This window comes from Poromitra crassiceps, assembly GCF_964638095.1.
Source record: "Poromitra crassiceps genome assembly, contig: HAP1_SCAFFOLD_201, whole genome shotgun sequence".
Lineage (NCBI taxonomy): Eukaryota > Metazoa > Chordata > Actinopteri > Beryciformes > Melamphaidae > Poromitra > Poromitra crassiceps.
In genome coordinates this window covers 225,001-250,814 of record NW_028152184.1, presented here as the reverse complement: position 1 = coordinate 250,814, position 25,814 = coordinate 225,001, and the positions used below count along the sequence as shown (strand labels likewise).

General features: G+C 42.3%; 1 protein-coding gene across 1 annotated transcript in view; it reads left to right on the top strand.

Moving 5' to 3' along the window:
- The window catches only part of LOC310770728 (NLR family CARD domain-containing protein 3-like), a 63,842-nt gene that overhangs the window by 34,396 nt on the left and 3,632 nt on the right, over window positions 1-25,814 (top strand). Inside the window, exons 7-8 of the mRNA XM_083663448.1 lie at window positions 13,237-13,395; window positions 22,139-22,185. Coding sequence (XP_083519574.1) covers window positions 13,237-13,395; window positions 22,139-22,185 — 206 coding nt within the window. The remainder of the gene's footprint in view (window positions 1-13,236; window positions 13,396-22,138; window positions 22,186-25,814) is intronic.

The following is a 25,814-nucleotide window of genomic DNA, read 5'->3' as shown; positions in this document are numbered from 1 at the left end:
CTTTTAAGACGCAAAATTGGGGGAATTGTGTGGGAAGTGAAAAAGGTGAATTGACTAAGAAGGGGCATGACTAGAAGAAATACATTAACCTACCAGAGTCATCCAAGTCCTCCTCATCTGATGCGAGTTCTGCCACGAAGAGCAGCTCTTGCAGGTCACTTGTTGTGGGAAGAGTCCTGCTTTCTCGGATGATTTTTTGCTTGAATGCAGTAGGCCATCTAGAGAAAATGAGAATTTATTAATCTTGCATGGACAATTTTCAAGCACTTATCAAATCTTGAAAATACCACGTCAAAATTCAAGCATTTTCAGATTTACAGCACCTATAGGAACCCTGCACAATATGATATTATAGAGGAATCCACTTGGAAGAGTGCAAACCTCCATCAAGGCCTAAAATCTGACTGGGCTGATGAAGTCATGAATATTCACAGCACACTTTCTAACTGTATGACAAATAGGCAAGGAGATCAGGCTATCTTGGCTCAATTGTTGAGTGTCTCTGGGGTCAAATAAAATAATCATAGGCATCCAGGAATTAAGCAAAAGCAAGCAAGTAAACTAAGGGGGGGGCAGCATTTTTCCTAGCTTGTAGTTTTGTCTTGGGGGAGGCAAACAGTTTCAGACTTTGGAAACCTCTGGCCTACAGTATACGCACCTTCAGTGCTTTGCCCCCAATAAAGAAACCTTCACATTCCTTTATGCAAATTCATGGCGTCACCCAAAGAGGGTTTTACCTTTTTAATTAAAACAACCCACTAAATTGTGAGGGACATTACTTCATTCTTTGATCTTGGGTTGCAAGAAGGGAAAAAAAATTAAAACATTTTACTGGATAATTTTAGAGAATTTTAAAGTTAAAGTCAGAGTTTTTACATTGAGATTACTTTGTCTGAAATTTTGGGGTTTAAAAACACATTGCTGCATAAGTTTAGTCTCTATGCAGACCGATCAAGCTTACTCTTCTGTATAGTCACCCCAAAAAGGCCCATTCTGATACAAAAAAAACTCTGCTTCTGTGCTTGCTTAGTCCCAAATATCAAGTGAGATGTACAGTAGTGCATATAAAAACCATATTGTGAATATTCTGTATCCATAGAGTGCCAAAGTAAACGTCACTTATTGCTTCAGTATGCATACCAGAGATTTTCATCCGCCTTTTATTTTCCAATAGACATTTTGTAAAATGCTTATAAAAAAGAGTTTTACTTGTTCAAACCAAACGGTTCAACTATATTTAGAAACGGGAGAACACAGAACATTTCACTCGGACCAAAACATTTAAAAAAAGCAGATTTAAAGAAATAAAATGTTTTTTTTTGTTTTGGTCCCAGTGAAATGTTATATGGTCTCTCAGGATTCTGGAGCTGAATCGCTTGGTTTGACCAAGTAAAACTATTTGTATAAGCATTTTACAAAATGTCTATGAAAAATAAAATGACAGATGAAATCCCTTTGTACGCATGCTGAAGTAGGCGATACGAAAAATAACGAAGGGCTATAGGAGAACAACCTCAACTAGCCACAAGCTGGCTGAGACTAGGACTATAGACCCTTTTCACGGGGGCCATTTTGTGTCGAAAAGGGAGAATAAAGACAGGTGCAAGCAAAACACTAATGAGGGTTTCCAAATTCCAATCATGGAAGTTGGAAACCCTCATTAGTGTTTTACTTGCACCTGTGTTTACCCTGCCTTTTCGACACAAAATGGCCCCCGTGAGAAGGGTCTATTGTAGTTAGACGAACCTCTCAAGAAACCTGGATGCTGCATCTTCTCCAAAAAGCTGGACAAAGTCTTGTTCTATCTGCAAAACATAAATGACATATCAAGAGAATACATTTCAGAAAACCATTATAATCAGTATTGCATCAACATCAAATTAACATTAAATTAACAAATGTGTGTGTGTGTGGGGGGTGGGGCAGCTGACCAGGCATGTTGAAACAATGAGGGGTATACACAGAGTATTTAAAGCTGCATTCAGCGATGTTTGTGTTAAAATAAGTGTTAAATGACTATATTCCGACAGCAATCACTGAAATAGTGTGGTCAGTGACTCGTACAGACTCAAGGATGGCAGCATTGGATTTGGGGGGGGGAAAGTACATAGTATTTTATAGGCATCACCATCTGACATTCCGTTTAGAGAAAATGCTAACTTTTCTCTGATTGGATAGTTTGAGGTCGGCGCCAATTTTGATCCAATCAGTGGCGTAGCCAGACTTGGCACATTGGGTGTGCCACAGAAAGAGAGGGTGTGCCAGGGGGCGGACCATTTGGCGGCGAATTTGGGGCTTTTCAAGCCAGATTTAGAGGGAAAATGGTGACATCTAGTGGACAAAAAAAATCACTACATAGTGTCTTCAAGGACCATGACATATCAATGTTTGCTCCTTTTCGCACTCATTAGCAGATAGAAGCAGTCAATTAAATTGTATTTTTTGGTAACATGTAAAACTACTTTGGTATCTCAAAAAAGTCTGCTGCTGCAGTGCAGGGAGGGTCTCGTTTCTCTTCTACAAAAGCAAACGGTGAGGATACAGTATATATCTTTGGAGGCTCTCAGAGAGATCTGTAGCATCAGTGTCCTCTGGCTCTGCACAAACCTCCGGTGTGTTGTTGGCTGCGTTCCCCGCTGTTAACGCCATTGTTTCGGCTGCGTATTCTTCATCATCGTCTGTCTCTTCTCCACTGTACACCACCAATACAGTGTGCGGGAACGGGTGCACTACAATCCGCACTTGTTGAGGGGGAGGGTGACAACGAGTCATCTTCTTCCTCGTCGTCAATGCGACATTTCTTGCCTTTGCCGAATAAGCTTAAAAGCGAGCTTTGTTTCATGTCTTCTTGATTTGGCGCTGCTGCTGCTGTGCGTGCATTTGTTTACTTTACGTGGACGACAGCTTAACTAGTTTCCCATGATGCTCCGGGGCACATAGGTCAGCGGAGCGTGATTTCTATTCGCACATAGGATAAGTTGGACACAGTGCATGACAGCGTTGACATGTGTTTTGCAGACAAACAAAAAACTTTTTTTACCCCATTTTTTTTGGCCTGTCTGGGTGGCATTTGCACACCCTAGCGCACCCGTGGCTACGCGCCTGGATCCAATCAGAGAAAAGTTGACATTTTCTGAGAAACGGAAGGTCCAATCGATGTATGAGTATGTATTTTTTCACCCCGATGCCGCCATCCCTGAGTCTCTATGAGTTACGTTTGCGGAGATACGCCTGCCCTGCCTGCAGGACTACAGGAGAGAGATAGATAGTGGGGGGTTGGGGGTTCCAAGTCACTGACCAAACTATTTCAGTGATTGCTGTCAGAATAAGACATTCAACACTTTTTTGAACACAAACACATTGCTGAATGCAGATTTAACACATTTGTCAATCAAAATAAAAATGTAATTACCAGGCCTTTGATGTCTTTGAACCGAGGAAATTCGGTCAAGACATCAGATGATCTCTCTGGGTCGAGGACCATGTTGTGTCGGTATTCAAATGTCATCTTCATCTTCTGCTTGATAGTGGCATCATCAGAGGAATGTTTCATCAAAGAAACTGCCTCCTTGCATTGGGCTTGGCTCAGAGTCATCTCAGGAGTATATGAAGAATGTCTTCTAGCTGTTGGTCCTCCATCAGTCTCAGTCAGCAGGCTTGATGACTCGCCGCGCCTAGATGAAGAGCTGTTCCTCTGGATCGTTTTGAGTCTCCAAGCAATGAAACCACTGGCACCTTTAGCATCGTAGTAATGTTCCTTTGAAAATTGTAACAGTACGTGTTATCAAAGTTATGACATTAACACCAAATATTGCAGTTGTTTGAATAAATAATTATAAGTTATTGGTTTGTCACACCAGACCATTTGAGGCTATAGCAGAATAAGTGAGTGCCATGTTGAAGCGGCAGTGGTCTCGATTTGTACTATACCCCCCACCAAACTTGATTACTCAATAGAAAAGGGGGAAAAAACACTTAGTATCCATGTAGTAGGGGTGGGACGATGCATCGTCAATATCGTATTGTGTATCGATCAAAAGTGAAAACCGATACATATCGCCATATCGTCACCTTGTAAATCCACGTGGTGGAGCATACGTTTTTTTTATACGTATGGCGTATGTTCATAATTGAAAGGTCATCAAGGGATCTTGATCTCAAGTTAACCGATCAAAATAATTTGCATTTAAACATGAGAAAATTGGCACTTTATGTCGAACCACAGATCTATTTTTTAAATGTCTGGAAGAGCTCAGAAATAAAATTGTCAAATCATATTTTAGTTACTTTTTGTGAGTTAAAATAAATGCAACTGATTGTGTGTAAATGGGCATATGATATCGTCTCATATCGATCGCAGGCCGCTGAATCGAATAAAAATCGTGACAGACTTTGTGATATCAGCAAATATCGTATTGTTGTCTGAAGAATCAATATATTGTATCGTGATGAAACTTGTGATTCCCACCCCTAGCATGTAGCATGTATAGTGCACAGATCCGTTTGGATGTCTGATCTAATAATCCAAGGTTCTGCTGAATAGACTCAAGATAGCCTAGTTACACCAACCCTTTAAAGTTTGTGCTTACATCTCCATTTTCGGCTTGTGGGTCAGCCAGGTAAGGGAACAGGGCAATTATCCCTCGAGCATACTTCGTTCTCACAGGGGTTGGGGGTGTTGTCCTGACAAGAGCAAAGTGAATAATACAGGAAAAGATATTTTATCATATAATTTCAATTCAATTCAAATAATTTCCATTTCAATGTCTCCTAATTTATTTTACAACAATAATAAGATTCATAACAATGACGATTAAAGAAAATGGGCGAACATTTAAGGAATCACATGTTGCCATACGAGTAAAAGATATTTCATGGTAGTTGCATCAATTCTGAATAAGATAAAGCTACGGTGACAATATCATTTTACCACTCAGGTACAGTTTTGGAACTCGCCGCCAAAAGTCCCCAGATAAAATCAAATTGGAGTCGGCACAGTGCTTGCAAATTGTTGCTTAAATGCTGTGTGATTCACAGATCTGAGACCTGACATATCTAGCAGGCCAAATTATCTGTTCAGGTCGCGAGAGCCGTCAACGTGCTACATTAATGAGAGCACAAGACACGGGGTGAGGAAGACACAGCTGGGTGATGTCTGTAATACTGTCAAAGTATTGCATTGTCATCTATTTTAGTTTAGTGCGGTGATCCTGAGCCAATATTATACATTTCATTTTAGATGGAATCCATGTGTAAATAAATCTACAGCAGTCACAGTCACTCATTTACATAATTAAGTTGTTTTGTCTGTAGGTTATGACCCAGGGAGGCAGGTTGTGTACTCCTGGAAACCATCTGGACACCACCATCATTTCCAGCCAAGCAAAAGGCAGTTGTATTGCTTTGTGCCTATTTAACCTTGGCAACACTGTGTACATTGGTAGTTATCCCAATATTTCTGTATGAATTCCTAAGATTACTGGTATTCATATTTTAACAGCCACAATATTCATCACTTGACTTTTCGTTCAATAAATGTATGTGTTGCTTGAAAAAAAATATGTTAATTACCCATGATTTTCAGTCATGTCTGCACAGAGGATCTTAACCATATTTCGCCTTGTGGAGTCAGTCAGGCCTTTCGTTCGGTTATATTCCTTGATAACGTGATCTCCTCCAGGTTTCTTGGTCAGTACAGCTTCTACTAACTGTGGAAAAAACAGAGCAGAAGCACATTTCTGTCTCTCTCCTGAAGGAGACGTGGAGTTGATTTGAGGGGGGACGGCAGGCGAGAAGAAAAAACAGAGCTTCATCCCTTTTCAAGATTTCAGGCTGTTAATGGAGAGAGAAGAGAGGCTTTGGTAGTGATAGCAAACTTATTAGACATCCATCCAATAAGCATGTCAGTCACTCAAAAAAGTATTCTTCACCATGCTCTACAGCAGGGATTTTCAAAGTCTGAGACTGTGGGCCTCACAGACAAATCTTTGAAAAGGAGCCCCCCCTCAGTCAATTCCTGAATGTCTATGGGATCATGATGTTATTTGATCCCATAGATTAGGGATGCACGATATATCGGCAATCATATCGGTATCGGCCGATGTTAGTCATTTTTTAACATATCGGTCATATCGGTAAGATGTTGCAATGTTAATATCGGTTATCATTATCAGCCAAATTCTTCACATTGATATGAAATAATGCAGTAAATCTATGAGTTATGGGCTTTTCCAAAGGCTTTGCAAATAAAGAAATGCATAACTTTTTCAAATTCAGTGTTAACATGTGTTTTTCAGTATGTACAAAATGTGATGATCATAAAAATGTGGTTTTATACAGATCATATCGACATCGGCAAATATCGGTTATCGGCCATAACATCAATGTTAATATCGGTTATCGGCATCGGCCAAAACTTTCATATCGGTGCATCCCTACCATAGATGCAACAATTTGAGCCAAGATAGCCTGATATTGCTGTTTGACATACTTCAGACTACACCAAATACATCAAAAGGTCTGTCTGAAGGCATTTATTGGTTTCTGACTCTGGGAAGGTGTGTGTGTCAGGGGTCACTTATAACATCATAAATCATCATGAATATTTTTCAATGAAAATGTAAAAATGATCTTTCCCTCGAATATTGCCAATCATATCGCAATTGCAATATCAGTCAAAATAATCACAATTAGATATTTTCTCAAAATCGTTAAGTCAGTTTTGGTGGAAACCTTCAGTTTCTCAAGCTGAAATAACAATTGAGGCTTGGGGGGCTTATCTACTGCACTTGTGTTTGCATAATCTGTTGTATTTTCTTGCATTTTTCAAATGAGTGATTGATGGCTTACCTGCATTCAAGAATTCCTCCAGGCTTGGTTGATTAATCTTTATAAATTTCTGATCATCGTTGATCTTAGTTTGGATCAACATCATTGCATCTGGAAGAGTAAAGCTGAGTCAGTAATGGGAATACAAAGTTAGGCTTAAATCTGGTGACATATTGGAGCAATATCGACCTACAGTAGCAACAATAATGTGGAATATATTATAAATAAAAAATATTAGCTGTTCAGTCCATAATATCTCAGGATAACTTATTCCAGGATGTTTCTCACAGTCTCGCAGTGGTTAAAGGGTTCAGTACATTTCACTCCCCACCCAATTCACCCATTTTGTGTCTAAATGGCAGGAAGTAAAACAGATGCAAGCAAGACATTGATTAGGGCCCCAGCATGGAACACCAAATGGATTGGGAGTTGGAAACCATAGTGTTTTGCTTGCAACTGGTTGTCTTCCTGTCTTTTAGACACAAAATGGGTGAATTGGGTGTAAAGTGAAAGGCTAATAGGAGTAAATGCACTTTTTATAATACTCATAACAATCCTATTCAGAAATATAGACAGCTGCCAGTAAATGATGTAACCTGCAAATATTTACAAATCCTGACTTCATTTGTTGAGTTGCTGAAATAAGGAACTTTAGGTCCACTAAAGTTAGCCTATATTTTAAAGCAAATATCCTGACAAAACGCAACATGGTTAGGTGTTAAGCTGGAAGTGCATCCGTGCATGCATTGGTTTAACATGGATGTGAACAACGCAAGCATATTTTACACTCAGGACCACCTCACAGGTCACGGCTAACATGGCTGTATGCCAATATTATATAACGTTATCGGTAATGTGGAAAAGAAAATGACAAGACCATACTCTAAAAGATGTCCGCCAGAAATTAACGTTAGCTTGCCAGCCTGTAAACTGTGTGAGCTGCGGGCTATTGAACACACCTGTTGCTCTATCAAGTTACAAAGCGTAGCACCCCAGTTTGAGATGTCACGTTACAAATGTTACCTGCGTGCAAAATAAAAGACTAGATGGTGGAATATTTGCAAACCATGCATGAAAAACATGCTACCTTAGCGCACCTGCTGTTGAATTGTCAGAGATAGCATTATCTCAATATTGCACCGGCTAACGCTAGCTAGCTAGATAAAATAATGTACCGCATGGCGGGTGGGCGAATCCACGTTAGTTAACTACTTAGAACAGATTGAATTTACGTTATCAAACGATGACAATCACATGGACAGTATACTTTACAGCCAGCGAACGTTAAATGATTAGAAAACCGAACGACATCGACATTTATACACTTAAAAATTGGATTCTAGTCTTACCTTCAAAAGCCTCCAAGTGAGCGAAAGATGGCGGCGTCACTGAACTGAGTTTGTGGGTGGGGTTAATACTGGATGGCTACTGCATCTGCGCAGAGTTCAGAGTAAATGACAATTCCACTACAGTGATTGACACCAACACTAGGGGTAGTTGGTGCGTAGTTTGACACTGTCATTAGTCAAGATGAATCTGACAGAGTAAATTTAATCTGACAACAGTCGATCAACTCTAGGAATTTTGCTGTGCAGGAATAATTTAATAATAACGGACATTTCGAGGAAGATATGCAATCAGTCTGATTGTCTGATTGAACCAGACAATCTTATCACAAAGAAGGCTGGCTCTGATTACCACGATTTGTTTTCATTTATTGAATGGAGACCAGAGAGAGGGAGAGAGAGGGCGGTGTGCCGGTGTACACAATTTACAGGCAAAATCCGTAGAGATTCAACACATTAACGTTGCTTCCCATGGTCCGAGGTAAGTTGATTGAGTTCAAACTGCTGATGTGATGATCCAAAAATCCCCCAAAGTTTATCGATGCAAGTCACAAGTCGCCAAAACAGAATCTGAAAGATGTTGTTTTTAAACGATAAAAATGTTCGTTCTTCAGGCCATTACGCACAGCGCAGCTGACTACGGCAGCTGGTTTATCCAAAAATGCGCACCGTTTACTGCTGTTGTGGCGGATCGAGGTCGGCTCACGTTCTCACCACAAACGAACCGCACCAGAGTTCGTTTGGAAGCGGACCGAGACCACCCTTTCTTGGCGATCTCGGTCCGCTTGTTTTGTCCCGCATCCGAGTGCGATTGCTGTGTTCACACTCCCCCAAACGAACCGCACCAAGGGGGAAAATGCTCTCCGTTTCGGAACAACTGCTCCAAACGAGATAGGTGTGAATACACCCTAATTCACAGCAGATCGGCTTTGGAACTAATAAAGCAACAAAGACACATTTCGTTGTAGCCTAGACGTTCTTCCAACAATAATTATAGGTTGTTATTATTATAGTGGTAAGTTGTTGTGGAGTCGGCCTGGAAATTATTTGCTTGTTTGCTTTATTTTAGCTTTGCCACCCCAGTCGCTGTTTCCACTGTCTCCAAAATGTGCATGGATCAAAGTTAACGCACAGATGCGCACATTCTCCCATCCAGTTTGTTATAGATCACAACCTCTGTGTGGGAAGTGGTAGATGTGCTTCTTTCAGGCCCAATTTTATTTGCTACGGTTATTAAAGAGATTCTAGTAGAAATGCCTGGAAGATGAATGTAGTTGATTGGAGAATGCATAGATTCACTTTGACTAGTCATCTCCAATTTACTAATTGATTTGATAACATTAAAAAATGAAATTCAATTAACAGAAATTGCAATTGCATGCAAGGAGGAGATCCTCAAGTTCCAATAAACAATGGTGGTTATTATTAAATCGGGTCGCAGATCATTTGCTGGGTCGCAGATCATTTGCTCACAAGGCCCCTTCTGATTGGAATCTCCTTCCCTCCCCTCTCAGGTCTATCACTTCTCTTCATTCTTTTAAGTCATCTTTACTTTCTTCTCTGAAAACTCCCTGTTCCTGTTTTTAATATTATTTTATCATTTTCTCTTTTTTTTGTGGCTATGTCATGCTTTACAAGAAACTTTGTATATACATGTACCATGTATTACTACACTACTACATACTATGTATATAGGCTATGTACCGTAAATTCCGGACTATAAGCCGCGGCTTTTTCCCCGTTTTTTGGCCCTGCGGCTTATATAACGGTGCGGCTTATCTATGGATTTTTTCAGAAAAAAAAAAAAAAAATACAAATAAAATCTCTCTTTTTTAGCACTCTTTCTAACTATAAATCCACTTCTGTTTTAATTTCCTCTCTTGCCCTCTTTCACCACACCGCGGACACTGTGTGCACTGTAAAAATAAACAAAGGTGGTGTTGTGTTATGTTGTTTTGTTGAAATGTTACGGTAATACGGTAAATGGGAGCTTCCTCAAACAGCCATCTCTTTCCCGACAATCCCCTCTGTGCGTGACCCCTTACATATGGTAATTACGGTAAGCAAACGGCCACTCGGCCAACAACTCCCTCCCCCGACTACCAGGAGAAAATCACAAACTTCGGCGAATTCACACAAAGGAAGATCAAGGAATATTCCATCGAACCGGAGCAGATCATAAATATGGATGAAGTGCCTTTGACGTTCGACCTGCCACTCACTCGGACTGTTAACAAGAAAGGTGAATCGTCGATCACATTGAGAACCACTGGGCACGAGAGAACGAATTTCACTTGTGTTCTGGCCTGCTCTGCATCTGGAGTAAAGCTGCCGCCAATGGTGATTTTTAAGCGGATTACGATGCCGAAAGAGAAAATTCCCAGTGGGATATGCCTCAGAGTCAACAAGAAAGGGTGGATGATGGAAAGTGTCATGAAGGAGTGGCTGGCTGAGTGCTACGTCAAGCGCCCTGGAGGATTCTTTCACCAAAAAAAAGCTTTGCTCGTTCTCGACAGCATGAGGGCTCATATAACAGATTCCGTGAAAGCAGCCATCAAGACCACAAACTCCATTCGGGTTCCGAAAGGCTGGACTGCTGCGTGATGATGACGCCGGCACAGCTGGGCGCCTTCAGAGGCTGTTCGATTCCGACACCGACAGTGACGAAGAGGAGTTCCTTGGTTTTGAGAGTGACAACGAGGGAGAGAGGAGAGTGGTTGACGAAGCCACCCTGAACCTGTTCGTTTCCGACACTGAAGTTGAGGACTTTGCTGGTTTCAGTACGGAGGAAGAAGAGGAAGACGAGGATTAGTGACTTGACTTTGACTCTGACTCTGTTTTTGACGCTGCACCTTCACATAAAAGATGAAGACAAGGATTACGGTACCTGGTTTGATTGTTGACAGCACCTTTTGTTGAAATGTTAATAAATGGGAGCTTCCCCAAACAGCCATCTCTTTCCCGACATTCCTCTCTGTGCACGAACCCTTACATATGGTAATTAAACATCAAAACACCCGCGGCTTATAGTCCGGTGCGGCTTATATATGTAAAAAACAGTCAATTTTGCTGCTGCAGCTTATATACCGGTGCGCCTTATAGTCCGGAATTTACGGTATATATTTTTGTAAACATTATGGTTGGGTTGGAGACGTGGGTGGTGGGGAGATGACAAGCTGTGTGCATGTGTGTGTGTGAGTTGCGCATTTCCTGTTTTGTGTTCTTTTATGTTGTTCTATGAGGACCCCCTCGAAAATGAGATTTTTTACCTAAATAAAGAATTGAAATTAAAGGTGGCTCTGAATTAGTCATCAAATCAATTTCTGTACTAAGACTTTTAATATCTTTAAATATGTGAGGTGGGGCCACTTACTTCCTCTGGATGAAATGACAAAATGGTAAATGTTTCTCATGCTAGTATAGCCAGATAAAAGTATCAAAACACCTGTTGTCAAACGCAGTCCACTGGTGTGGTTAAGTAGTGCAGTCTATATGAATGGTTCTATTTATTTTTACTATAGCACATATGCTACTGCCAATCTTATTATTATTATTTCTTATATATATATATTTTTTAAGTGAGCACCCACTGTAAATAATTAAGCTCCCCCAGCCACAATAGATCTCAACAGTCACGTGAGGTCTCCAACCCCAGACGAGAATTCCCCATTAATTTTCTCCATAGACAAGAGAAGGGAAATCTGAACTACAAACTGGTCCAGCTGCATCTGGTCTTGGTCAGTAGATTATATTCTGCCTTTCAAATAAATAAATCCATGTTGAAACTCGTGGAATATTGATTTAACTGAAGCTACATCAAACAGTGAAGGAACTGATGAAATATTGAATCCATCAATCTTTCCTAAATCTAGGTTTTATCACCCAGTACTCCAAACCATACATCAGTGAAGAAGATACAACAATGCAATATGCTGTGTGTGTGTGTGTGTGTGTGTGTGTGTGTGTGTGTGTGTGTGTGTGTCAAGTCAACTCAAGTTTATTTGTATAGCCCCTATTCACAAGCATGTCTCAGAGGGTTTTACAGATAATATGTCTAAGTTTAGCTAAGCACTATCAATGAAGAGAATGGACAATATTTTATTAGAGAGGGAGAGAGGGGGAGGGGGAGAGAAGGAGAGGGAATGGGGGAAGGGAGAGAGAGGGGGGAGAGAACAGGGGAGGCAGGGGGAGAAGAGAGAGCAGAACACACTCTATAATGGGGCTGGGCGATACGATATAAATCAATATGATAGTTGCAACACGTTCTCACTTCGACCACGTAGCATATTGACGCTTTGTCCCGTCCCTTATGCGCCACTTGTTACTAACATGGTACCCTTGAGCGACCCATGAAACGACTTGGGCTTTCCGACTAAACTCAATGCAAACCCATAGAAGTCAACTTCGACGCTTATGGCAACTGCGCCCCCATCATCCTAACTGCTCGCCCATTAGTCAACTGCTCACCCATTAGCGTCTGGGGGGAGGTTAGGTTTAGGCGTGGGAGGTGGGAGAGGTTAGGTTTAGGGTCTGGGGGAGGTTAGGTTTAGGCATGGGGTGGGAGAGGTTAGGGTTAGGGTCTGGGAGAGGTTAGGTTTAGGCATGGGGTGGGAGAGGTTAGGTTTAGGGTTAGGGTCTGGGAGAGTAGCTCCTCCAGACGTTAATGGGGGAGCAGTTAGGCTAACGGGGGAGCAGTTAGGCTAATGGGGGAGCAGTTGCCATAAGCGTCAAAGATTACTTCCATGGGTTTGCATTGAGTTTAGTCGGAAAGCCCAAGTCGTTTCATGTGTCGCTCAAGGGTACCATGTTAGTAACAAGCGACGCACAAGGGACGGGACAAAGCATCAATATGCTACGCGCTCGGAGTGAGAACGGGTTGGATAGTCATAGGGGTCAGTCAATATGGTTATATCAAAGTCACATTTAGTAATCCAATTACCATATTATCATATATGTACTTACCTGTGTGTGTGTGTGTGTGTGTGTGTGTGTGTGTGTGTGTGTGTGTGTGTGTGTGTGTGCGCGTGCGTGCGTGTGTGTGTGTGTGTGTGTGCGTGTGCAGGCTGTCAGGCTGTCTGCTCACAGGGGAAGGTTGTGCTTCTCTGGCCTCAGCTCTGAGCTCCAACCCCTCCCATCTGAGAGAGCTGGACCTGAGCTACAATCATCCAGGAGCCTCAGTGTCGCTGCTGGAGGATCCACACTGGAGACTGGACTCTCTCAGGTACGGAGAGGCAAAATCTGCTATAGAAGGCTGAGAGTCACACACATTTTCTCTGTCACACTGAGAAGAGGAGGAATATTAAAGAGGACATAAAACAATGAAAATAGACACTTACACAGAGCTTTGTGTATTAAGCCCGGGACATACTCCATGCGGGCAGTGAGAGGCGGAGCTCCGCAGACTGCGTGCGCACCCTGCGCTGGGACAGACGGGGTCATACTCAGAGTGCTGCTCAGAGCACAGCTGTTTACACTGTTTACTGTAGTACAGTGAATGACCCATGATAAACAGTAGTAATAGAGTCCAGCGCGCTTCAGCCAGGTTTGGAATAAAAAGGGGTCCTGGTGCTCAACAGTGGAGGACAATATGCATAAAATAATATTTTACCTGGGCACTTCACACAGACTACCCGAAGTAAAGACACCGGAGCACTCTTTTCCGTCTGCACGTTTTAATAGAAGGGGCTGACTGACGTTTCGACAGACAAGTCTGTCTTCCTCAGAGTCAAGCAGAACACTGAAAAATGGGAGGTTTATATACCCTCCTCCACAGTGATGTCATTAGCAGCCATTTTGAATAATAATAATAGGAAAAACAATGACACAAATATGACATCAAACAATTTACAAATGGGGATATGAATGTGGGGGGAAAAAATGTATATATATATAATACATATATCACTGTTTTCCCAAGGACGATAGGCTACCTATCGAAGGGGGAAAAAACCACAAATCAACATATACCCATCACTATTTACAGTATTTACATGTTCTAAATAAAGACTTCCACTAAGAGTCAAAAGGAGAACAGAGAAAAGAGGAGAGACATCAGAGGAAACATGAAAGGCTAGGTTGGTCATTAACTCCTCCAGTGGATGCTGCATTGAGAGTGAAGATCCAGAACGCTTCCCTTCTCAGGAGTTTGTTGATCATATCTCCACCCCTAGGGGGTGGCTTCACCTTCTCGATGCCCAAGAACTTTAGGGAGGAGACCGAACCATGTTTGGCTTCAGAGTAGTGGCGTGCCATCGCATAATCCATATTTTTGTTACGTATGGCAGTTTTATGCTCACCTATCCTGATTTTGAGTGCTCGTTTTGTCTGGCCTACATATATTAGACCACAAGGACATTTCAACATGTAGATGACATGAGTGGAGTTGCAATTTATAAATTCTCTTATTTCATATTTGGTCCCATTGAGGGGATGAAAGAACAGTTTTGCTTTGTGTGTATTAGAACATTGTGAACAATGACCACAGCAATAGAAACCAGCAGGGGGCCCCGGTAGCCAAGTGTTAGGGGCTGCAGCCGGGGGCATATAGCTATGAACAACTTTGATAAAGTCCCATGATAAAGTCAATGAAACGCAATTAAAAGTCAATGGAATGCCATTATGTTCAGTAGACTGCGGTTTCACTCTCAAACGATTGTATCAGCACATGAATAGAATCGCCAATCCTGTTTTTATTGAATGTAAATAGGCCTAGATCTGTCTCAACACAGCACATTACTTGAAATGACTAAAAACGAACAGTTAGAAATCAAAATTTTCCACATGGGTCAAGAAATGTGATCAAAACATGGCTCAGTGTAGCCTACTTACTTCTTCATTTCATTTATCTTCTTGACTCTCCCATGGATCTATTGTCTCCCTGCAGAGCAGAGCGGTGCGGTGCGCTGCTAGAAAAATCTGGCGACACGCGTTTAAGGCTGCGGTGGCCTCGCCCCCACCGTAATTACGTCATATCGGCCGCACGGCCCTCGCGGTTGGAAGCGTGCATGGACTATGTACCGCCCTTTACTAAGATGTACTACAATAAAAAATAACATAATAAAAGTAAGCCATTGTTGAGAGAAAAAAACATTTCAGTCAGGACCACTTTAGTCAAAACACAACACCACTTTAGATAAATTTAAAGCTTTTATTTGCATAAGTTAAATTTGGCGGTATGGCTCTGTTCTGGAGGCTCCCTGCCCTTCCACGCAGCAAGCATGGAAAGCCTAAGGCAGAGAGCAGCAGCAGCAGATTATGGGAGCTCCTTGCCCTTCCACAATCTGTGGAATAGCCTTAATGCAAGGAGCAGCAAAAGACCCCCAGGTACAGAACAGAGCAAGCAACAATGACAACAGAATCATTGACATTGTTTAAGTCAGATATAGCATAGGGAGGAGCTGGGGAGGAGGTGGGTTGCAAACAGGATTGCAGAGGAAGCAGCAATGACAGCCAGAGTAAAGCAGGTTTAAATAGGGCGCCCCTGTATGAGTTGAGCCAATGGCATCAGCTGAGCTGATGTGGGCTGGGTTTGAGATCAGCTCCTAATCAGCTGTGGGCTGGGTTTAAGCTGGGCTTGACGTTCGTGGCCTGCCTGAACTACCGCATTGCTCAATTTCAGTCTATTCAACTGTAGTTCATATGTAGTTACATGGTACCGGACCTGTAAAGTGGAGTGAGTCTATTCAACTGTAGTTCATATGTAGTTACATGTAACGGACCTGTAAAGTGGAGTGAGTCTATTTAACTGTAGTTCATAAGTAGTTACATGGTACCGGACCTGTAGAGTGGAGTGAGTCTATTCAACTGTAGTTCATATGTAGTTACATGGTAACGGACCTGTAAAGTGGAGTGAGTCTATTTAACTGTAGTTCATATGTAGTTACATGGTACCGGACCTGTAAAGAAGCTCCGGGCTGGGACAGAGATTGCTAAAACCCAGTGGTGGATTCGAACCACTGAACTTCAGATTGCAAAGCAAGCGGCTTTAACCACTCAGCCACGAGGGCTTTCCAACTTTCTAAGTGGAGTTTGGGAGGATAACTGTATGTCAGTCAGATGTAGTTGCCACTTCATAGCTTTGTTATTATAAACAGAGGCTAGAAACATGAGGAAACAGAGGCTTCGACTTAGGCTACATCTTCACTAAGCCGTTTTCAAAGACCCCGTAGTTGAAGCCTTCCCAGTCTACACTAGAGCAGGCTCCGAGCAGTCTCCGTCCATATTAGCTCATGCGAGACGCCCGCAATACGATGCTTTACATACACTGGGCATGCGCACGCCTCTATGTTTAGTACTGGAGTCCACAACGAGAGGGCAGCAACTACGCCTACGTTCAAGTCAAAGAAAAGAAGAAGAAGAAGCAGCAAACTGTCAGAAAACAGCATTACCTTTATGATCTTTTAATAATGTTAGTAGACACATAACTGTAGGCTATAGATCCCCGTTATGAGGCCAGTTTATAAAAAAATAACGCCTATTTCGAAATCTGACTTTTGAGGGCAGGGGATCCAGCCAACACATCGACCATACTAGCTAATTGAAGCTCAGAGCTGCTCGCTTCATCGACATATAATAAAGATTCATATTCATCTCAGTGGCCTGGACACATTTGCGTCCGTGATACCGGGCGAAATGGTCTGTGCGGTTCTGTGGTGATTAGCTCATGTCTTTGTAGCATTATGATTGTGATTTAATTCATTATGGAAGATATATGTTGGTTTAACAGATGCAAATTATTTCTTACATAGCCTCCATGTAAAGTGACGCTATGGGCAGACCAATTGGGCTCTATAACGTTATATAACGTGACGATCACATTTCAATAAATATAGTTTTTGCAGATTTGTTTCATGCTCTTCTGTATTGGACATTAAGCTGATACACACTTGTCTTTTTTTTTGTATACTTTTTTTTATTCAGTTTTTCCATTTGCAAGTGCAAAAGAACAGACATACAAGCACAGTACACATAACAGAATCAGACATTAGTGGAAGGAGCTATTACAAATACAAATAAAATAAAATAATAACAGGTCTTGAAGGAGCACATCCATCTTCTTCATATCTAGTTTACAGAATTGCTGTGGGCTGCATATGAGACAACAATCACATCCCATGGGGATTATCACATGGAGAGAATTGGAGAGGAAAAATAAAACAAAAACAAATCAAAAACACCGTGTACAGAGTGATGTATCAACTGTAGGTTACCCCTCACAGAGGTCCTTTAATCTACCCAGATACAGAGACCATCTCATCCAGTGGTTGACAAATTTGTCCATGCATAATCTCAAAGAAAAGGTCAGACTTTCCATGTTGTAAATTTCCTTTACAAGCCCTATCCACTCTGATCTTGTTGGAGGTTCTACATTCAACCACTTCCTCGTTATAGCTTTTTTACTGGCTGCGAGCAGTATGTGGAGAAGGTATCTATCATGTGAATTGAGCTTGTGTGGTATATTGCATAAGTAAATTGTACTAAAATCATGGTTAAGCCTTAGGCCCATTATTGTGTTTATCTCAGCTACTACTCCCAGCCAGTATGGTTGAATTACAGCGCAGTCCCAAAAAGTATGAAAGTGGTCGGCCATGGTGTTGTTACATTTCCTCCAGCAGTGACCATGATCTGTGTTGCCAATCTGTCTCTGTTTTATCTTTGGGGTGATAAAAAACCTGATCAAATTTTTCCATACAAATTCTCTCCATTGACCCGAACTTGACGTGTGTAGCTGTGTTTTACATATATCAAGCCACTCCTCCTCTGTAAGAGATATATTCGCTTCTTTCTCCCATTTTGATTTAACATACATTGTGGAGTGAGTCTTGGAAGATTGTAAACGAGTAGATTCTGGCAACCAGTTTTTTCTGAGGGTTGGACTTATAAGCTTCAATGAGTACCTCAATCAAGTTCATTTCAGTTTCCTGGGTAATTCTAATATTTCTGTCAAAGTGGTGCCTGACCTGAAAGTATCTGTAAAGATCCTTTTTTTCTAAACCATACTTGTCTGAGAGCTGTTGGAAGCTGTCCAGTCCACTGCTGGAGGAAATGGAACAGTATGCCGTAATACCCCTAGTGGTCCATTGCCCAAACCTCCCATCCAACTGAGCAGGTTTAAAATCCCTATCATGAGACACCCATCTGAGCATTCGTGCATTCCTATCTAATTTTAGTTTCCGGCATTCTTTAAACCAAGTATCCAGGGGGGGTTTTGTCCAATCGTTCAGATTCATCGAGTGAGTTAAATAAAGAGTTCTATCTCCTATCAGTGCTTGAATCGGTATAGGTAACTGACTCTGATCCAAGTCTTTCCACTTTGCGCTATAAAGTGGGTTGCACCAATTAATCAAATATCTCAGTTGAGCCGCCTTATAATAGTCTTCTAGACATGGGAGAGATAATCCCCCTTTTTCTTTGGACAACTGTAAGGTGTTAAATTTAATCCTGGGCTTTTGACCTCTCCATATGAATGCCGAGATCATTCTCCTCCAGTCGTTAAACTGGTGAGGGGGTATTTCTATTGGGAGTGATTGGAAAAGGAAGAGCAGTCGTGGTAGAATGTTCATTTTGACTGTATCTAGATACACACTTGTCTTGAGCTAATTCCACGAAGCTCAGTTAAGAATATGGCAAGCTAATGTGTCATTGGAAAACATTTATTGAACTTTTTCACAGCAATAGCCTACTGTAGGCTACAGTCCAGCCCACCATGGTATGGGAAAGGAACCGTTGTTTGATGTATGCCAAATTTATACAGATATCACCATATTTCATTTCAATAAATATAAAGCATTGATTTGAAGCAGGCTGCTGGTCGGTTGTTTCGGCGGTCGTCATATCCTCTGGTCCAATCTTCGGTTGGTGTCATAGTTCGTGTTCACTCGACATCAACAATCTTTATTATATCACATCTGATCATTTTATCCAACCTGCCTCTGACAACTAATGGGCTCCTTCTGAGATCATATTGTGATACATTCAGGTAGCCTACATGATTTACCGAAGTACATAACAATAACAACAAGGCTATTTGTTGGCAATGTTTATTGACAAAAGCATTAAAACAAGCAAATAACAATATAATTCTCCGGTCACTGGCAGATAGATGCGTACAAATAGTTAAAAACAAATCTCTCAAAGTCTCAAAACTGTTGGCATTTGACTTGTGTTATATCTGATGTTGAAACAACTGATTATCAGCAGTATTAACCTGCACAGTAGCCTAACAGGTTAACGTTATAATCTCAGGAGAGATTGAGTAGGCTAAATAAACCATACACATGAGAATTACCGTTAACGTTACAGCATTTAATAACGTTCATTTTCCAAAAATCCTGTTCCTCTGTTGTCACTCGACGGTCATCATTTCCTTGAATAAACGAACGACACGTGTTATTAATCAATGGGCATTTGTTTACCCAACACAATGCTGTGCAGCATGCAATAACATTTTTAAAACATTAACACGTAACTTCTGCTTCTCTAGAATGTTAGTCCTCATGTAATATTTGACAAATGGACATGTTAAATGTCATGCTTGCAATTACGTTAGCTAAAGATGACCTCAATTTTGTGGAAGGTAACGTCAAACCGCAGGCGGCCGGGGCCGGAGAGCTCATGGCTGGTGACGCGAGGTCTGGAGATAATATCCAAAAATTACAGACGTGCCACCACGATGCATCGGATCACAAGTAAAAAGGACAGAATAATTTGGTTATCCATGATCAAACGTCTGTCCACTTCTCTCAACTAGCGGGGTTATGTAAACAGTGCGTCGCCACAAAAAGTGCGTCACCAGTGCGACACACTTTCTTCTTCTGTTGTTTGTAGGCGGGTCGCCGACAGCTTCAAGCTGCTTACCGCTGCTTACCATTAATGGTGTTATACCATAGACATAAATAATATGGACGTAGCTGTCCCATTACATTTCTTCTCCCTGGCGGAGTGCAAACGTTGGCCATCACCATCTTGATATTTCATCAGCAGAGTGGGAGGGAATGGGTTGAGTCCTTCTGCACTTCACGTGAGATGGGGGTTTCCCAGAGCCACAGCTCCGCCTGCTATTGATCCGTGATCTGCAAGCTGCGCGTTCACTGGACAGGCGATCTGTCAATCACCCCCTTTTCTATTTATCTATTTTACTCCAATCGGGCGAGTTATATAAAAAATAAAAAAGTGAAATTAGCTATATAGACCAAAACCGTGTTTCGGTCCAGCCTATAGATATTTAATTACTGTTACAAAGTGGGGCATTTTAACAGGAACGATGGGACTTCTGAGTCCTGCCTCAAGTGACCATTCGAGGAATTACAGCTTAAACAAAGACTTCCACATCTTCAGGGTAAAGGGGGTGGGCTTGTACACTGTGTTATACATATGGCTTTAGCTGTTTAATCCTAAACTCAACAGGCGACATGCCCACCTTGAATTTGTTACCTCCTACATGTGTCCTAGGAGGAGCATTCAGTAGATAATGAATGATGTTATTTTGCCTAACCTGCAACCTCTTCTGTAATCTCATTGTCAGGCCACTGTACCAGGTAGAACAGGCAAAATCAAAATGGCACTGTATCAGTGCTGTTACAAGGAGTTTTGTAATAGTAATATCAAACTGACTTGTTCTGCAATACAGAAATTTAGTTTACTGGCACTTTTTGATAATAATAATAACGTTTTCAAATAAGTTTTTATCAGAACCTGTTAACTCATTGAGTGCCAGCCACTTTTGGAGAACGGACGCTCCCAGTGCCAGAGTTTCAGAGCGTTTTCAGTGATTTCTCGAGGCCCACAGAATATTGTGTGATATTACTATGTAAACACCGAACACGCACAAAGAACGAGGAGACTCTCTTCTATCATCTGCAAAAAAAAGTTTATTGATCCCATTTTCCGTTCTTTAGTTATGAGCCGGAGAAGATAGCTTGATTTAGCCAAAAACAGCAATTTTTTTCTAGAAGCTGAGATAATGAGCCTTTTGTGAAATTAAACATTTCAAGCACATCATTGACTCTGAAGCTAATATTTTCTGATATAATGACACCTCAAAAATAATTTCCTTCAATAAAAGAGTGAAAACAAAGGAATTTTGTTTGGCCAAATAATATGTTTTAGCTGCAACCAGCAGCGCTGGTTAGCTGGTTAGCGCAGATAGCCTATTCTAGCTTGTTTGCTCTCTATGCATCGAGCCTGCTGCTGCCTGGGTGTGTGTGTACTGTCAATGGTTGTATGCTGTAGTGCCCTGCGTGCCCCACCCCCCTCCTCCTCCTCCTCCGTGGTGGGAGGAGTCGTGTCTCTGCTGCGGTTTGCTCAGAGTTTGATCTGCACTGAAAAGTCTGCTGCCTGCATCCCCCTGCTTTTTTACAGCGTGTCCTCGGCTCCCAGCTGAGAATAATGTAACTTTTCAGAAAGACGCTGGTGTCGCCGTGTCGGCAACTAAATCATATGGATGGATTATCGCAGCGGACACGGATGGGGCTCAATTGTGGCAGCAGATGACTGCTGTTCACAGGCACAGCTAACGTTATGCTTCAAGCATATCGATGCGATTTCCGTTTCCTCATGACTTCTTCTCTCTTTTCTCCTGGCCTTTGTCTAATCGGGAGGGCACTGTCGCCACCTAAGGGTTCTGTAAAATAGGTTAGACACATTCAATAGCTCCCATATTGTAAGAGGCGATGTAAGAGGCTTAGATCGACATCCCCCCATCAAAATATGAATTTGGAGTTATTGACGCCATTTGGCATCGCTGGCAGCCTACGGTAAATTTCTCCTGACGCCATTTGGCGTCGCTGGCACTCAATGTGTTAAAGTAGTACTCTGCCCCTCCCCCCCAACCGCAGTGCATTGTCCTGTCTTTTCTCAGGTAAAATGCAAATGAAGTAGAGTCACATGATCAAATGTTTCATTGCCTCTTGAATGTTTCCATCATCAAAGAGAATCTGCTGATCTGACTTTGTTTCTTCCTCCAGGGTGGACCATGATGCAGAGCAGTGGTTGAAACCAGGTCTGAGGAAATGTAAGTATTTATTTAGTTTGATTCATGAAAACAAAGTAACACAATCAACTATAGAGTACCGCAGGGATGACGTATTTTTGTAGGCTTAACCAGAACTCCAGAACCTGAACTCCGTCAAGCCGCCCTAAGCTCATTCCCCAAGTTTGAAGTCGATCAGACGAAGGGTTCTTGAGATAAACCGCTTTTTGTGTTTGCCAATAGGTGGCGCTATGCCGAATAGCACAGAATTCGGCACTGAACTCTGTCAGTCAGGTCCCCCTACTGTAAATGAACTCTCCGAGTTTGAAGTCGATCCGTCGAATGCTTCTCGAGATAAACCACCACTTTGTGTTTGCTAGTAGGTGGCGCTATACTGAATTGCATGAAATTCAGCACTGCAATCCAACATGTAGCCCTAAGTGCAGTCCCCGAGTTTGAAGTTGATCTGACGAATGGTTCTCGAGATGAACGGCACTGCACTCCATCAGGTCCCCCTAAGTTAGGGGCAAACATACATGGGCAAAAATCTCAATGTGGCCCCCAATGTCCTGAAAAGAAAACAACCCCCAAAAACTCAATAAAAGGCAGAATTATGTGAATGAATCTCATCTGCTACAGCCATTTGATTTGTATCACTATATATTTATATCAGGGGATGAACAGGAGAAATGACCAATCACAGAGAGAGGGGTAAAAATAAGGAGACTCGTGTTGGCAGGTATGAAGTCGATCAGACGAATGGTTCCCGAGATAAACCGTTTTTTGTGTTTGCCAATAGGTGGCGCTATGCCGAATAGCATGAAATTCGGCACTGAACTCTGTCAGGTCCCCCTACTGTAAATGCACTCCCCTAGTTTGAAGTCGAGTCTTGAGGGGGGAAAAAGCTTTTTGTGTTTGCCAGTAGGTGGCGCACATGCCGAGTCTATCTGCGTGTGTGTGTGTGTGTGGGGGGGGGGGGTGTTAGCGGTCCGCCAGACAGACAGACAGGCAGGCAGGCAGACAGACAGACAGACAAGTAGGCAGACAGACAGACAGACAGACAGACAGACAGACAGACAGGAAGACAGAGACAGGCAGGCAGACAGACAAGTAGGCAGACAGACAGACAGACAGGCAGGCAGACAGACAGACAGACAGGCAGGCAGGTAGGCAGACAGACAGACAGACAGACAGGCAGGCAGACAGGTAGGGAGGCAGGCAGACAGACAGACAGACAGGCAGGCAGACAGACAGACAGGCAGGCAGGCAGGCAGACAGACAGGCAGACAGACAGGTAGGCAGACAGACAGGTCAGCAGACAGACAGGCAGGCAGACAGACAGGTATGCAGACAGACAGGCAGGCAGACAGACAGGTAGGCAGACAGACAGGTAAGCAGACAGACAGGCAGGCAGACAGACAGATATCTAAATGTAAATGAACATCAGGATTAGACTGTTGGGATGTCATTATTCATGCCAGCTGCTCTCTCTGCACTGTCAGCCTCCTCGTGTGCTCTCTCTCTCTCTCTCTCTCCCTCTCTTTACTCTGAATAGTGAACATGCAAGAAATATGACCAAAAAGAATAAAATACACAGAGTCCAAGTCTACATTAGGATTAGACTGTCAGATGTCATTATTCTGTCTTATTCTGTCATTATTCAGGCAAGCTGCCTGAATAATTATGTGTGCAACTTTAAAACCAGTTTCCTGCTATTTTATATAGTGTTATATAGTATATTATAAAATGGCTCTCTCAAATCAAGCAATCTGATTGGTTCACAGCCATTGTATAATTCCAGTAACCGAGTTCAATAACCCATGGCCATGGGTTATTGGTTGCCATGGCAACTCTCTTACTAAGAGAGTAATAATAAGGCTTACCTCAAATGACAACGTAGAAAAAAAAATGGCGGAGACAGCTGTCAGATCCTTGTGAATCGATCTTCGCTTATAACTTTACTAATACTTCGCAGAAAATGATGTTTTGTACAAGAATAGATGCGGGCTAATGTCTTCTTTGCAAAAGAAAGGCTGTTAACTCCGCATTTAACCCCGTAACGTTAGTTGGTGTCGGGCAAGCCCTGAGAATGCAACGCTGCGCTCGAGCTGCCTGGGTTTCCAGAAAGCTCTCAGCCAAGCGCCAGGATTGGCCAATGTCAACTTCAGTCTCCAGAACGATCCAATCAAATCACCCGCAGGTCTATCTTCTTGCTAGAGGTCCCGCCTTACAGTAGTGTTTCAACTGACTCTCAGAATACCATGCCAGTCGGACTTATAGTGTTATTATTATTATATTATTATACTTGGAACCCTTTTATAAAAGCAATATAGCACTCGAGCAGCGTGTGTTGTGGAATATATCCCCCTGCTCAGTTGTTATCCCACTCGGCCTGCGGCCTCGTGGGATAACAACTGATCAGGGGGATATATTCACCACAACACACTTGCTCTCGTGATATATTGCTTAAATATAGTGTTGCTAATTGACCAGCACAAGTAGAAATGAAAAGAATTGTAAGAAGAGAAGTCAGATCCACAGCCTCCTCCACTGTTTCCTCTGACCTGGAAAGTTTGGCAGGGGGTGGTTGACCTTCACTGCCCAGAATGACAGCAGGTCTCTCTGCTTCTTCTTCCCTGACATCTTTCAATTTGTTTCAAACAGACAAAAATGGAAGTGTGCAGTTAAAGAATGAATGACCCACAGTCTCAAAAGAGAGCTACATGTTACTGTCAATCCCCTTAGTTCATAGTAAGTATCAATTAGCTCACACATGCAAATACCTGATGATTTTAACTAACTAGCTATTAGTCACGGTTGTTGTTTTTGTTAAACCCACCGCAGCAACCTGCCACGCTGTTCACCAGCAGCCTGTGTAACGTTACTCCTGATCGGACTGAGTGACTAGAACACATTTTATTCTATAAAAATAAGGTATTTTGGATGATCAAGATGAGGTGGTTACCTACCGTTTGACCTCCTGCTTCAGTTGAAAGAGTGTCACGCCATTATTCAGCTGACACAGAAAACTGAGTTCTCTTTTCAAACTGTTCGCCAAACTGTTTTGTTCTTCTTCTTCCTGGGATAGTGACGCCATGACCCGCCCTACTCTGCCTCTGATTGGTTGGTACTCGTGGTTGTATTTTGTTGGGTTGGTTAGATTTAGGCAGGGGATGATTGGTTAAGGGTAGGATAAAAATATCTGGGTCAGCCAATCAGAGGCAGAATAAGGTGGGCTCACTCTGTGATGGATGTCCTACAGCAAGCAACAAGTTAAATATTAAATAAATAGATAGAAAATATAGAAATATTATCATAGAAGTGAGAGAGAAAAACCTTTATGAGCGTGTGAAATAGCAAGTGTGGCGTGACTCTCACTCTCAAAGGCTGAGACTTGCTCTGCAGACACACAGACAGACAGACACACAGACAGATAGACAGACAGACAGACAGACAGACAGACAGACAGACCGGTAGACAGGCAGGCAGACAGACACACACACAGACAGATAGACAGACACACAGACAGACATACAGATAGGCAGACAGGCAGACAGACAGACAGACAGACACACAGACAGACAGACAGACAGACACACAGACAGGCAGGCAGGCAGACAGACACACAGACAGATAGACAGGCAGACAGACAGACAGACCGGTAGACAGGC